Source organism: Theobroma cacao, chromosome 2, assembly GCF_053813885.1.
Source record: "Theobroma cacao isolate CCN51 chromosome 2, ASM5381388v1, whole genome shotgun sequence".
In the NCBI taxonomy this organism is placed as follows: Eukaryota; Viridiplantae; Streptophyta; class Magnoliopsida; order Malvales; family Malvaceae; genus Theobroma; species Theobroma cacao.
This window is the reverse complement of record NC_142640.1, coordinates 49,535,347-49,551,604: the sequence shown is the minus strand read 5'-3', so window position 1 is coordinate 49,551,604 and position 16,258 is coordinate 49,535,347. Positions and strand designations below refer to the sequence as shown.

The 16,258-nt window shown below is 33.6% G+C and overlaps 2 protein-coding genes across 3 annotated transcripts; one reads left to right on the top strand and one right to left on the bottom strand.

The window, feature by feature from the left end:
- Positions 1-1,711: 1,711 nt before the first annotated feature.
- LOC18610328 (uncharacterized) lies at positions 1,712-7,715 on the top strand. Its single transcript, XM_018115881.2, is given in 12 exon segments — positions 1,712-2,007; positions 2,648-2,781; positions 3,535-3,916; positions 4,338-4,421; positions 4,533-4,784; positions 5,421-5,553; positions 5,673-5,835; positions 6,225-6,353; positions 6,667-6,861; positions 7,014-7,136; positions 7,243-7,353; positions 7,355-7,715. Coding segments are annotated over 10 exon segments (1,506 nt in total). The 5' UTR covers positions 1,712-2,007; positions 2,648-2,781; positions 3,535-3,627; the 3' UTR covers positions 7,382-7,715.
- Positions 7,716-8,496: 781 nt separating this feature from the next.
- Positions 8,497-12,866, bottom strand: WRKY4 (WRKY DNA-binding protein 4). Of its 2 annotated transcripts, none has more exons than XM_007045919.3 (4): positions 12,213-12,866; positions 10,024-10,724; positions 9,776-9,934; positions 8,497-9,183 (listed from the first exon to the last, which is right to left on the bottom strand). In XM_007045919.3, exons 1-4 carry the CDS (start codon positions 12,678-12,680, stop codon positions 8,922-8,924), a joined length of 1,590 nt encoding a protein of 529 aa, XP_007045981.3. In that variant the 5' UTR covers positions 12,681-12,866; the 3' UTR covers positions 8,497-8,921. The 2 variants fall into 2 exon arrangements, with proteins under 2 accessions (XP_007045981.3, XP_088659411.1); XM_088803285.1 differs by lacking the exon at positions 12,213-12,866 and adding an exon at positions 11,104-11,148.
- Positions 12,867-16,258: the final 3,392 nt, after the last annotated feature.

Genomic DNA, 16,258 nt, shown 5'->3' with positions numbered 1-16,258 from the left:
TCATAACATTATGTCATGTTATCATTTATTATAATATGTCAACATCTTATATTAGTGTCATATGATGTATAATGATAAGATTAGTAATAATTAGTCAATCATCAGTTATAACAACTTATTTAACTCAAAATAAAAATATAAAAATTTAATTGAATCTAAAAAAAATAAGAATTTATTTTTATTTTTTTAAATAGTTCAATTTTTTTTGGATATTATCTTTTTAAATAAAAAATTATATATATATATATATTTAAAGCAACATCTATCATGTTCTAAAATAATGCAAGTATTAAGATTTATTCCTTTTTTTTATTTTAAAAACAATAGAGCTGCCACTTTCCTTTTGATTAAATTATATATGTTTGTTCTATAAAATAATTAGTTTGTTATAAATGTCCCATCCTTATAAGAAAAAGGACCTTATATTAAACAAGCCAAAATTAAATTGGCGTTTTCAATTGTTTGATTTCGTGGGGTTTGGGTTCATATTGCGACGAGTCGTTTTCGTGGAGTAGCTGCTGCTGCACACGGGCGCGCACAAAAGAGATCATAATCAGCCCCTAACCGCCCTTTTGCCAGTCTGCCATGATTGAGACCTTTCCTTCTTTCAATTTTCTTCAACTTAATCATAAAATAACCAACAATTTGATTGGAATGTTTGGTTTTGGGTGCTTAGAATCTCAATATCTAACACACCATTAACATCATTTAAGTCTTTCTTTATTGAGTTATTTACCTTTGGGACACTCTAAAAATCCCATGAATGTTAATTAAATAATATTTCATTAGGTAATAATATGGTAATAACGTTCGAAAGCTTCATCGATTATGATTTGACTCATTTGATAAAATCGTTCGATTTAATATAAATAATTTTGAATTAATTAAATAGTATTTCATTAAGTAATTATGAGTTCAAGTTTTATCTATGATCGATAAGTAATGTTTAACACTTGCACTCTAATTTGGGATTAAAACGACTTATCTAATCCGAGTATAATTAAGTTAAAAATATCGATTCATGATAGCCTTTAGGGGTGGTAGCTAATTGACAATTTTTTTATGATTTCTTTGTGTTGATTAATTTACCTTAATGGTATATAGTATGATATTTATGATTGATTTACTTCAATGATAGCTTCCTAATTATTTATAGTTAAAATTTAACGTCATTTACTGTTTTGCTGATAAGAACCTTTAGTTTTATAATCATTAAGATCTAATCATTCAATTCTATTCGATCATGGACATTTGACTTAATAATTAACCTTACGTACTCAATATTAATATTAATAAATAAATAACTTGAGAATATTTTATTTAATTTAATTACAAGATTAAGGATTTTGTATTACAAATTGGTTGTTTGTTTAATTGTTTAATTTGTAATTGAGAAGATAAACAAGTGTTTGTTCTTAGCTTATCATAATTTATCTGATGATTAAATTGGTAGAATTATTTATCTAAAAGATTATCTGGTAAATTAATTAAATTAAGGAGCAGAGACAAAGCAGTTAATAATAACGAGAAACAGAGTCAATGAAGCACTAAATGGAAGGAAAAGCTTGGAATTACTCTTTCCTTACCTTAACTATGCCACGTGGGAGTAAAGACAAAAGGCTGTAATGCCCGCGAAATCTCGGGCGATAAACCAAAATAAATAAATAAATAAATAAAAATAGTAAAAACAGAGAGTAATTGAATGAAGAGAGAATGAGAAACAGAACGGGAGAGAGGGAGAGAGGGAGATTTAAAAGGAGAGACTTTTTGGCAATATAGGATCCGCCTATAACGGAGACTGTCACAAAAATTATTCCGTTTCCCTCTTTCTCTGTTTCTCTCTTTTTTTTTTTTTTTTCAGCTCTGTTTCGGTCTCTCTCTCAGGTAGAGAGAAAGAGAGAGAGAGAGCGAAAGGGAGAGAGGGGAATTCGAAGTTCCGAAGTGAAGGAACGGAACGGCGGATGTTTCCTCGTCCATGCCGGGATTTTAAATATTCTCTCTCCTCAGGTTCCTTTTCTCGACGTGTTTTTTCTGGTTTCGGTTTCCTTTTCGAACTTCATTATGAGTTACGACATGATCTCTCCTTCTGTATGTTTTGATCGTTATTATTGCATGCTTCAATGATTTCAACTTTGGACGTATTCCTGATTCACGACTTTGCTAATTATATATATATATATATATATATATATATATATATATATATATATATATATTATATTTGATGATTTTTGAGATGATCATTTTATTATTCATTTTTTTTCTGATTTAATTTAGCATATATTTAATTAGAAACCGAAGTTAGTATTATATATATTTATATGTGTGTGTATTCCTCAAATTTAATGATTTTTGAGATGATCATTTTATTATTCATTTTTTTTCTGATTTAAATTTAGCATATATTTAATTAGAAACCGAAGTTAGTCTTCTTTTCCCTGGATAAGGATTTATTGGTTTAATATATTCTCATGGATCTATTTGTATTCTATGATCTAAAATGGTGTGAAGTGAGAGTCTTGCATTTTTTTTTTCTCTTTTTAATTCTTATTTTTCAGGTATTTTGTGTTCAAATTTATTTTCTTTCAGACAAAATCATATGTTCTTAGCCAGGAGTGATACTCATTAAAGTATTATTGCTTTTCAGATAGGGCGGTGTTCGTTTCTGTCAAATTTCTTAAGCACTTCAATATGATGTATTGCCCCTGATAAGGTTTTGCTTGCATAGCGAAGCTGCACCAAAGGCGTACTGCCTCCTTTTGAATGACTTATAACTTGAAGGTATGTAGTTGACTCAGAAAGGAGAATGTTCTTACCATATGTTGTATTATATAGGGAACTGCAAAGGGAGAAATTGTGCTCTTTGGAGAAGCAAATAGATAGTGAATACCATTAAGTTAGCAAAGCTCGGTGATTTTCCATTAGTTTTGTGCATTTCCTGGTCATGCAATGGACTGCAGGGTTGTTAGCCTGAAGTATTGATGAATTTATTGCCTTTAAGAGATATTAGGTGTAGGGTGTAGCCACATAGGAGTCAACTTGCATTTTACATAGGAAAGATGTGTTTTAAGAAGATTGAATACACTACTTTTTAAAGAACGCATCAACATTGCTGATTGTTTGCTTACTATTAATTCATGTCTCCCTTTTGGTCTAAAGGATGAATCTCTTAAACATTCCAACTCCTAACTAGTAAGGGATTTCTTATGGTGAACTGCTGCCTCCTTCAGTTGTTGGTTTCTAAACGTATCAACTTATTAACTGTTAATCAGAACATTTCCATTTAAAAAAGAAAAAAAAGAAAAACAGTCCACTTCCAATTAGCTTTTTGAGTCTTGACTCAGAAATACATAGGAAGATATTGAAAAGAGAAAAGTTCTATGCTGCATTTGTGCATATTTAATTGATAGGTTGTCTTCTTACAATGACATTAAGGTCCTCAGTTTGGGAATTTTCTGGATACCATGCCTTTTGATATTTTATTACAACATTTTTTAAAATAACATTTGACATTTTTCTTGGATTATGTAACAGGTCAGCTGTTTTGTTGGAGCTTATATGCTTTGTACCTGCTCCTTTTGAGGTTGGCTTCACCAGTAGCAGTCCCTATAAAAGAATATCGACATAATGGGTAGCTGCATCTCAGTACATAGTGAAAACACAAGATCTAAACCATACAAAAGACACTTTGGTAGATCACGCAAGCGCCATGGAAAGATCGCTGCTTCCATTCCTGATGGGCCTATGAAAAGGCTGAGTGATGCTGGGAGTCGTATGAGAGATTTTGCTGTTAGTGAATATGTTCATCTTGATTTTGAGAAGGGTGCTACAACCACCTGCAAGCGCTCTGAGATGTCTAATAAGACATTTCATCTAACCCAGCTACAATGGAACCACAGTCAAATTGATGCCAATGGTCTCTTCCATCCATCTCTTGCATTTACAAAATATCTGATAACTGTGCTTTTAGTTACACATGTGTCCATCCGTCCATCCATACATATGCATGCATGTATGTATTGATGGAAAGTGAGATGCATTTCTTTTAGCAGTATTATTTACATATGCTAAAGTCTTTTGGAAACTAAAAACAGATCAATTTATACTGTATAATGGAGGTAAAGCCGAATTAATATAGTGGATTTGGCGACCTAGAGACTTCTGACTCTAAATTCTCAAATTGAAAAACTGTTCAATACTTTTCCTTTTGTGCACTTACTAAGAGAGTATTTCCTACCATATTGAAATCTGTGAGATAAGGTGGCTATTTATTAATGGGGTTTAAGCAACTGTCATTTTGAACAATTGGTGACTGTAGAAATGCAATTATTTTGCAGGAAGATGCCAAGAGGAAGTATGGTTTGATTCTGTTAGCATTATAGAGTCTGAGTCAGATGACGATTCTGGTAGTGTGTATGGAGGTAATGAACTTGCATTTCATTGCAACCAAGTGATCATTTCCTTCAATTATGATTTCTGATGCTTGACTGGTCACAAAGGCTTCCACTTAATTATTTTGCTGTTGCCTTCAGATGCATTTTCTTCAGTAGGTAATGCAATTGGGAATATTTCAAATGCACAATTGCTTCAGTATGAAAGTGCATCATGCTTTGTAGATAATGTGTCTAAGTATGAAGGATTTTATGAAAGTTACAGCATTAAGGGCCTGAAAGATGGCACAGTTGATTTGGGAGAGAAAACCCAGGAGAGCATAAAAAAATCGACAGTTATCATGCTTTCTGTGAAGAGGAAATCGTTTGAAGGGGATGAAATTACAGAATTTTGTAAGTAATGATCTTGTGTGAACATTTGGATAGAAATAGTTAGACATTGTTCATGATATTTCTGTGAGGCATAGCATTAGTATATCCTTTATAAACGTATATATACAAAAATAAAATGAGTTGCCTTTATGATGCAGTGGCATGTCTTAATGCTACCTCAGCTAATTGAGATGAGATCAAGGTGGTTATCTTTTTTATTTCCCTTTTCTAGAAGAAATTGGTACATCTTTTGAAATTATGGGAACTAAGAATGCAATTATAAGATGATGGCAAGCTTTATTGTTAAATTTATGAGAAGTATACTTCCAGAGTAGTGCAAGATATGAACTAAATATCTAGAAATTGATGATTTGTTGCATATAAGTTTTTAACACCTAGATCTTTAGTATTTTCACTTCTGGTTGGAAATATATGCATGATGTCAAATATTGAATAAGGCTTTGGATGTAGAGGGTGTTTACCTGTTGTTTTTCATTATTCATTTTTGTAATAATCTAGCATTTGAGGCTGCATTTTATGAGAACCTACTACCAATATAAGTGGTGGTACAGTGTAATTACCTTTTTCCCCCTGTTATTGAGTGTAAAATTGCATATGTTTTACTTTTGGCTGGAACTAATTACAAGTTGATAACAGGTGCAGCTGAGAGGTACTTGTACCGTCCCAGAGCAGGACTTCTAATTCCTTGCTCAGTAGAGAAACCAACTCCAGGAAGCTGGTCAGAGATTTCTCCTTCACTTTTTATGCTCCGTGGCGAGAATTACTTTAGGCAAGCCGTTTAGTTGTTGTTATCCACAATATATCATAACATTCATATCTGGAACTGTTAATGGATGCTTTTATTTTTGTTTTTCTCGTATCTCATTAAGGTTGGACATTATCATGCAGAGATAAACAGAAGTTCCCTGCTCCAGACTGTAGCCCATATGTACCAATCGGGGTTGATTTATTTGCCTGCCCGCAAAAAGTGAACCACATTGCTCAGCACCTTGAACTGCCAAATGTAAAACCACACGAAAAAGTACCTGCTCTTCTGATTGTTAATATACAGGTTCTCTCTCTCTCATGTTTGTGCATATCTTACACACCTTAAAATTCTCTTGATTTTGATTGCTTAGAGTTGGTCACAGTTAGAGTCATCTACAGAAAAGAAAGAAACAAAAGGTTGTAAGTAAATGAGTTGCTTGTAAAGAATACATGCCAGAAAAAGGAGACCGAAAGGGAAAGAATAGTTTTTCAGCTAGTTCATCGTTGCTAGGTACAATGCTTTGGAACAAATTAGCTATAAAGCAGTAACATCAAGTTCTTTTACAGAGTAGATGTTTCATGCTGGCATTTCTGGGAGTGCTAATGGAAAAATTAATTGATATAATTTGCTTATGTCTTATTTACTGTATCATTTTTATGGATTTTATAAGTTGTTTGGTTTTCTTCTTGCAGGTGCCTACTTATCCCGCCACCATGTTTCTTGGTGATGCCAATGGGGAAGGCTTGAGCCTTGTCTTATATTTTAAGGTGTCAGATACTTATGACAAAGATATATCCGCTCACTTCCAGGACACCATAAAGGTACTCCCTTACCAATTTTCGCATACAACTTTAGAATCAATGTTGATTATCAAAGAATTGGTGTCCTGCCATATTAAATGGGATAAGTAAAGAAATCAAATCTATTTCTTTAACTGATCCAGCAGCAGAAATTTGTCTCCATATATTTCCATTCAAATGAAACTTCAATTTTCATACTTGTAATCATGTTGCTTGCTTGAAATCACGTACTCTTTTCAGAGGCAAATGGCATCTGTCACATATTTTGGTTATTTATGTTCTTTCCACCTTGGAAACCATTTTGGTTGATGGTCATGGTTGTACTCTGTTACAGAAATTTGTTGACGATGAAATGGAAAAGGTTAAAGGGTTTGCAAAAGAGTCCACCGTTCCTTTCAGAGAGAGGCTAAAAATCATGGCTAATTTAGTTAACCCAGACGACCTCCAGTTAGGTTCTACCGAAAGGAGGCTTATTCAAGCTTACAACGACAAGCCAATACTTTCACGGCCTCAACACAACTTCTATAAGGTAATTCAATAACTTTTTTTTCTCTGCTGCTTTCAGATACTGAATTATATGCAATGCAGTCCAATGATTTACACTTTACACTGCTGTTGTCTTTTTTGACTGACATCATGACCAAATTTAATAAGTTGTGGGCTCTGTTGTTTGTCATTCAGGGGCCCAATTACTTTGAGATTGACCTGGATATACACCGGTTTAGCTACATATCTAGGAAAGGACTTGAATCATTCCTAGAACGCATGAAGAATGGAATAGTTAATCTGGGTTTGACTATTCAGGTAAGTTCTTGCCATCTCTCTCTAATTTTAAGCAGCCATGGATTGCAACATGAGGAAATTAATCAAGGGAACTGCCCAAACTTATGTGATATATTAATGTTGTCAGGCACAAAAACCAGAGGAACTGCCAGAGCAAGCCTTGTGTTGTTTGCGCTTGAACAAGATTGATTTTGTAAATCACGGCCAAATCCCTACCATTGTAACAGTCAAAGAGGATTCATTTTGAACAGGCACCAGGAGGTTGATGCATTTAATCCAACAATACCTGCAGAGAACGAAAGGTTTGTGGAAAAAAAATGAAAGAAATTTTTGTATTTGATAAAATATAAGAAAAGTTTTCATTTTTTTTTTGAATCCGAAAGTGAAAATTTGTTGGTAAATTTTAAAAATCATTTAAATAATCTGTATTAGTATTCTTTGCTTTCATTTACATTGTTACTTTTCTTATCTGCTGCCTTTGTAATTTCTATGTGCTCACCAGCAAGCTAATTACCATAAAATCTAGACATCATAATCTGTTGTATGGTACCTAATGTTGGTTCATTGAGAATAATTTTGTGTTCAAGAGAGTTTCTGGGAGATTTATCTTTGTACATTATTAAAGTGATGGACTTAATTTTTATATAATAATTTGTGAAAATTTAATTTATGTATTTTTTCAAATTGACAATATCAACCCTATTATTAACAATGTTAAAATTTTTTATTTTTATGCGGATTTGCGTTTTGATTACATTGTCGTGGTATTTTATTGTTGATGTAATATTGAATTTGATAATATGACAATGATAACGTGATATTTCATGAATGATACAATAGTAGTGTTGATATGATAGGATCAAGCATTAACATGAAATTTGTAAGTACTGATGTGAAGTTGTCTAATATAAGATTGTTGTGTGAAATTCTATATTATTAAATGGAGAGGTTTACACCATTCATATACTAAATTTAAAATTCAAATAAATTTAACGGTTAGGACGTGTTTGGGTAGTTTAAGCCTTTTTTTTCTATTTGACTATAACTGTTAATGTAAAATGAATTACATCGTCACATCATATATTATATGAAAAAAAAAATCAATTAAAGATGATTAAATTTTCTATTAAAATTAAAAAATTCTACAAATACAAATCATAAAATAAAAAATATTTGATTACAATAAAAAAAATTTTAATTGTATAGACGGACATAATTCAAGAAATTTTTTTATTATTCAAGCCAATTTAATTGGACACCTCAAAGTTGACCAGCTCTAGGTATTTATGCACAAGGATAAAGTTAAAACTGGTATCAAAGTGGTACACAACACTAATATTGCACTCCAACAAAACAATAACATACAGTAGGCAGCAAAAACTACCCAAAGATTTTGGCAGAGATGAGCTATAAAAAATGTAAAAATTCTTGAGATTCATACATTATCAGTCAACAATCATATGAAACAACATTAATTCAGTATTCCATGTACAAAAAGAATGCACGGAATAACAGAAACTAAATACAGTATGCCCTCTAAACTAGTTTTACATACAACAACAATGCCCCTCCTAGTTCAATCCAAGTGAGTTTTGTTCCAAACTGACTTCCTTCTCATATGTTTCTTCCTCTGTTCTTTTGTAAATCATATCAGTTGGGTGGATGGCCTCCATTAAAACATCGGCCGCCAGTGTTGAATTACAAACTTTGGCAAAATGCAACGGATTTTGCCTGATGTACATGGGAAATTTCCATGCTGTACTCATGCTCTCCTGCCCCTTCCCACAGTTGCAAGTACAGTAGAAATTATGTTATCTGCTCTTCTTTTAGCCGTAAATGTGCTACACGCTGTTGACTATTGTTCCCAAAATCTGCACTGTTAGTTACAGTTTGTGTTCTTACTTGTGATGCATTACTATTGGCTGTGTTATGGCTGCTAGTTTTGGCAGCTGGTACGTCATGATTATGTTTTCCCTCATATGTTGTTATAACAGCCTTGGGATCTGTTGAAGCCCTCTCAACATGCTTACGGACGTTGCATCCTGGGGTTGTACATTTATAGTAGCTTCTGTAGAACCAGAAAAGATGCATCAGGAATGCTCCAAAATAATCAATAGATCACATAAAAGGCAGTCATATTTCCAAATGGAAATCAGACATATTGTAAAATTGATAGAATTATAAACACATTCATACGAATTGAACAGAACAACAACCCAACAGTTCAGAGGTTTTCGCAAAAAACATTCTATGTAGAAATGTCTCCATTGTCTAAGGTTGAAAAGGTTAGACACCAGATGAAAATTTCAACATATGTCATAACCAATATGCAATTTCTTAATAGAAATATACACAGGTAATGATATTTGTGTTGGAACAATCCAACATATTAAGACAGTTAATGACTACCTTTCTTCATAAGATACCATAAGCCATTTTCATAAATTCTTGATACTATTTGCATTTTCCAATTTTTAGGACCAATGGCTCAAGAGGCTTTCTATTTGTTATCACTCCAAAAAGTCCAAAATTCTTTTGTAAAGCTGACACCAGGAATCAATGGTTCAGATTAAGACAAGTAACAACACAGTACACATAACCAAGAATGAACCACTTTGCAGTAGATAGTTATTTCTATTTTCCACAACCAGGGGCATTACCTTGGGTAAGGATTGCCTTTGACAACTTTCTGTCCATACTTGCGCCACCTATAGCCATCATCCAATAGATCAACTTCACTTGTTGTCTGCACAATAATTCTAGGTTCTGTGACAGTCCTATGTGAAGAAGCTGGCTCTGAGACCCTATATTCTGTACTTCTGCATATAAAGATGAAATTTTGTTGGATAGAGAATTCATCACCAATTCAATGGAGCATATAATAGGTTTATGTAAAATTTTTACATACCTTCTTTTGGGGTCAGGTTCATCTTCATCTTTTTCATCTGCAACAGTTTCATTGTCACCTGCTTCCTCACTATCACTGGTCCCAGAAAGATGTTCAGCTGTAGCTTGGCTAGATTCATGGTCCTTCTTAGACATTGAATAAGCAGATGTCCCTTCTTTCAATATGTTCAAGTTGCCACCCTGATGTTGGGAAGCTGATTCAGAATTTCCCTGATTATTTGGATTTCCATTTAAGCTTCCGCTATCCTTTGCACGCTTATTTGACTGAGGAGGTTGATGGTTGTGTTGCCCTTTGTAGATAATTTCAGTTACTTGGCCATCTAGTGATCTCTCAACCTTCTTCTTGACTGGACAACCTGGATGCGTGCACTTATAATAACTTCTAGGAAATTCACTGCCCTTTACCTGCTTCTGCCCATACTTTCGCCAGTTGTAGCCATCATCAGCTGGCTTATCAACAATAAATGAAGCAGGTTGGGATCTTGGATCAGAGTGAGATACTCTGGAAGGTTCCTTCCTGGTAACACTAGAGTCTGGCAATGATGTTGGGATCTGCTGGTTTGTGGTTGTACTGGCAGTAAATGATGAAACCTGAGCCAAAGATGCTGCTGGTGCTGACGAATAGTCAGCCTGCATTTGGGCTTGTGCAGCCTGAGCTGTGACCTGTGCTAGGGCCTGCTGGTGTGTCATCCCAAAAGGACCCTATAAATTTCATAAATAGGGAAAATTGGTTAATGACTGAAGTATGAAACATATATTGTAACTACTAATAAATAAAGGCCAAAGTACTACATTTTCTCTTAGCTTTTGATCTTCTTCAGTCTTCACTACTTTATAGCTGGGAGTGAATCAGAGGCACTCCCATTTACACAACTAAAAGCTATCCAAAGATTTTTACACTGCTGATAGGACAAGTTCCAGTCAATTGACAGTGGGACAACCAATTCACACACTTGAAAGGTCACCAGCCACCAACCATATTTATAAAACATATTTATGTGTATCTTTTTCATATGCAAACACTCAAAGTGGATAAACATTCAGATGATAAGATACAGATTATAGACCATAGAACACTAACCTTTTCTGTTCTTGTACTTGCTCTACTACTTTCACAGACACTACGCACTATACAACAAACAAATGGAATTAAAGGATAAATTAAAATAGCAAAGATAGTATGTTCCTTCACAATAACATGTTACAATAACAATCAGGAGACCACTTAAAGCAAATAAACTTTTATCATCTATTATACGGGCATTAGTGAAGGTTGGGTAGAATTGCTACAACCTCATTATAATTTTTAAGATTCTATGGAAAACAAGCTTTTAATCCTCCAACTTCGAACAGGCAACACATAGAGATTGCTGCCTCCAAGAAAGACTTCCCCACATGCAAAATGCAACACATCGAAATTCAATTAAGATATATCCAAGAAAATGAGCATGGAGCTCAAAGCTTTCTATTTTAAGCGTATCGCCATTCCTTTCATGCAGCAATCTGTCAATCCTTTGACCTCAAAAACATTGCAGACTTTACATTGAGCATGAGCATATCAAACTATCTCAGCATTTAACACGACTATCAAGGATAAGCAAATCCTTAGTTCTTAAAGATAATTCCCAAGTTCCATGATATTCCACAATAGGAACATAAAGTCTTGGCTTAAAGCCATATCCTTCTCTCTTTTCTTACTTATACCATCTCTTGAATCCTTTCCCTCTGTCTACTCATAAAACACTTATATAACAACACAACTCCAAAAAAGAAAGCCAAGCATATTTGCATATCCATTTGTCCAGCCATTCTTAAAAGTTTTGCCTTTTACATTAACCTCAAGCAAACTAATTTTCAGATACCAAAGACAAATCCGATTCACTCAACAAGCAAAATAGATCCCAATTCCTGATTTCAAAACCTTCTTTTTCTTTATAGCCAACATTGCCATATGAACAACAATAACAACAACAATGATAATAATAAGCTATTCCCATTTACTTAGAATTAAGGAACTCTCCTTCCCCATCTCAAAATTACCTTTCTAGACTAGACCAATACAACTAGGAACTCATAGAAAATTAATCAAATTTAACAAAAAAAAAATACATAAATATTAAATGTTATTACTACCCAAAAATCCTTTCATTTCAATAAATACCCTCCAAAAAGTTAAACTTCAAAAGTTACCTGGGCACCAGGAGAGAACACACTGAACCCAGGAGACTCCAACAAGCTCGCAGGGCTCAACCCTGGCGGCACAGTAAACATAGGCGGCGGTTGAGCTATCACCAAACCGGCCGGTTTATTCTGCCTAAACCGCAACCCCGTGTCACCAGCACCTACAGCACCGCTAACGTCACCCTGCTCTTCCGTGGTAGTAGTAGGAGGAGGAGCAGGAAAGTTCGGTCTCTGGGCAGCTGCTGCAGCGGCCGGCGAGGCCATGGCACCAGCAAGTAGCTGAGAGAAGGATTTAAACTCGTCGGTGTCGGAGAAGAAGTTGGAAACAAGGGTCATGGGTCCTGGGCTAAATCCCATCATGCCTGACCCACCGTTGAATAGCGCCTCCGTGAAAGGCCGTGGTGGAGGAGTAATGGTGGGTCTTTGAGACGCCACCGTTTTGGATGGCTGGTGCTGCTGCTCTTGGCTCTCAGCCATTAAAACATCAAAACAAAACGAAACAAAACAAAACAAACCCAATAACCAAAAAAAAACCTGTCTTTCTGTTTCTGTTCCTCTGTATTTCCTAAGTTCCCCTTTTGCTTTTGTGTTCGGTTTGCGGATCTGAAACGAAGTTCAGTCTAAAAAGTCCACGCCGCAGATACCAAAAAGCTCTTTCTCTCTTTCCTTTTCCTTTTTCCATTTTTCTTTTTTCATCTTTCCGTCTTTTGTTTACATTTCTATCCCCGACGACTTTTGGAATCACGGCTTGCCCCCCTGAACTGACTTAGGTGGGGACCAATTTTACTGCTGTACATAGGGGTAGATCTGTCATTTTATTGGATAATTTGAAAGATTAAAAATGTTTGGGTAAATTTGTCGGCAGTAATTTTTTAATTTATGGATTTTTTTTTAAATTAATATTCCAACTATAGTTGGGTTGGAAGTTAGGAAAGATAATGGCGGAGCATGAACATTGAAATTAGTGAGTAATGCTATCCTACTAATGATTTTTAATTTTTTAAAATATAATTTTAAAAAATAGTGATAATTTTTTAATTGAATTTGCAAAATTTAAAAATTTTATCAAAACTTTTTCATGCAGATCAATCTCGAGTCGACGTCTTTTACTTTGGAAAAACCTTCAAGGAGTCATTCTCAATCTGTCTCTCGACCAACTCATAACGATCTGCTCTCATCATCGGAACAGTCGAAGCAATTCACCAGTAATTGACAAAGTTTGATTTAAAATAATAATATATTTTTTTAATTTTATAAATATAAATTTATTTTATTAAAAGTAATAGTAGTGCTAATAGTAATAATTGATTTGATGGTGACATAGTAATCTCAAGCTCCCCACATTTGTTGCAACTAATTCATATATTGAAAAGTCAACATGGAATCATAGTTGAGACCCTTAGAGAACTTTTTTATGCTATTTGATGAAGGTACTTGTACAAATTAACCACTACCACTTAATTTAAATGGGAAGATTTAATCAAATTTCAATAAAGATTTAAGTCTAATCATCGTATGTCGTTTTGTTTGAAAAACAATATGCAAAGAAAAATGTAATCAAATTATATAAATAAACGAAAATGCATACAAAATGAAATTTGAAACCAAAATAAGTGACATAACACGATGAAAAATATTATATATTCTTTTCATTTGTATATTTTAATTAATGTATCTCATTGTTTTTCTTATAAATACTCTTGCAATACGACGGAAATTAAAAACTTGCCACTATGGGCAAATGGATATACAAACAAGTGGTATCAAATGACATCATTGAAGTGCCAAAAATCTTTATTAATTATATTATTTATGTTAGAGTTTTATATAATTAATGATGTTAATGAATTTATTAATTGTTATTATTTTAATTATGATAAAAAAATGCTTGAATCCGTCCTTGGATAACTATATAAAAAAGATGAGAGAAATATAACAAAAATAAACAAGATTAAAATCCCACTTTTATTATTGATGGAATAATCCAAATTACATAAATTTTAAGTAAAATTGATGCAATATGATCAACATAAAATTGATATTATACAACAAGATATGAAGCAAGGAAGAACACAAAATAAATAAATAAATAAATAAAATAAAAAGATAAGAATAGCATGATTGTTTACTTGAAAGTGAAGGGTAATCTAATCTCCTATCATCATTTTTGGAACAGTCAAGCTCAAAAGTACAAAACAATGTCCACAACTTGGGATTTGGAATAACATAATTCCTTAACATCTGTTTCTGTCTCAAACTTATTGTCAAGCAAAGCAAACAAACCAATGGCAAATCAAATTGCCAGCAAACGCCACTCCATCCATTGTCCAAACTCCAAACTCATCATCAAACCTTAACCTTAACTAACATTTTTATGTTATTCTTTCACTTTGCACATAAAATATTGATTTGATTTTGAAATATTTGGATTTTTTGATTAATTTTTTATCGTACGAAGATTTAATTTAATTATTTTTTTAATATATAAAGAAAGAATACAAAATGAGCAAGGAGTCGAATTTTGAATCTTATTTTTTTTTTAAAGAAAATAGTAACCGTTAAATCAAGTTTAGTTCATCTTAAGCATTGAAATGGCAAAGACAAAAACAGTTCTCCAATTTAAAATGTAATTTTTCCTATTAGGCAATCAGTTTCTGGTAGGAAATGGGCATAGACAAGAGCAGCAAAAGGTCAAGTTGTTGTCCATTTATATAAATTCCTTCACCAGGCAAAGAAATCCCATCAAGAAAAAATGATGGAAAAAGGCAAAGATAGATAAATGGGCAGCCTCCCTGGTGGAGCTGCAGATCAGGGGGGTCAGTCCAAGGAAGAAAAGGTTGACAAACTGGTGAAAGAAAGGAAGGAAAAAACCATGCAGGACTCCCAAAGAGTAAAAAAGGTTTGATTTGGAAGGCAGAGAGAGAGAGAGAGAGAGAGGGAGAGAGAGAGTCAGATTCTATGCCACCAGGGGCACCACACCAGCAAAGTCCCAAGAGGGCAAATCACGTTTGATAGGAAGAAGCAAAGCCGCTTTGTCATGACTATGGGGTCTAAGTTGGAAGGGGCAAGCTGGCAATTGTGGGCATTATTAGGTTTCGAATTTGATTGGTGACCCCAACCACTACAAACTTTGGGAAGAGTTTGTGCAGTGCACGTAGGACCATACGTCTTTGGGAGGAAGAGGAGAAACCCTTTTTAAAGTACAATTTGCTAGTTTCTTACTCCAACTTGCATTTCTTTTTATTTTCTTTCTGCTTTTGTACGCTGGGGAAGCCAACCCTCTGGGTTTGGTCAGTTCTCATTTACAGAAGGGGCTAGCCGACAATGATTTTGTCCCATGTTTTTGTAATACCCATTTGCATTTTTCTGTATGCAGATTGCTAGAAGAGGGAACTTTTCCAGGGAACAAGTTTTGCTTTGGATTGGGGGGAAGTTGTTGTATTTGTTACAAATGAGAAGGCAAAAGGGGCAATCTACACGCATATTCTTATTTAGAAATGGGGTTTCTTCTCTTTCTTTAGCTAAACAAAGAGATGGTACTGACTACGTTTTTCCATATTACAAATTGAGTTCCATGAAGACAAGAGTATAGTTGCATTGAGGTAGAAGATTGGCACCAGAATTTTAATTTGTGTGCATTTGTTAAACTACCATTATGCTTTGGGGAAAATGGAGTGCAAGTTGTTAAATTTTTAAGATAAATATTCAACCTAAAATCAATTGATCATAAACAAAATGGTTCTTGTTATATTTATGAGTTCAAGATATTAACTTGAGAGATATGAAATATATTTATCATCGTTTTAATACTTTTTGTCACATGTAAAGACAATCGACCTAACATATAATAATCTATTATAAAGAGATAACAACGGAAAAAATACTTATTTTAATATCATGTTAAATTTTTAAAATAAATATTTAATTTAAAATCAATTAACGATACATAAAATGACTCTTATTATACTTATGTATTTAAAATACTTTAACTTAACAGATATTGTATTTATTTACCATCGTTCTAATATAAGCAAATAAGTGAAAAGAAGGGGAAG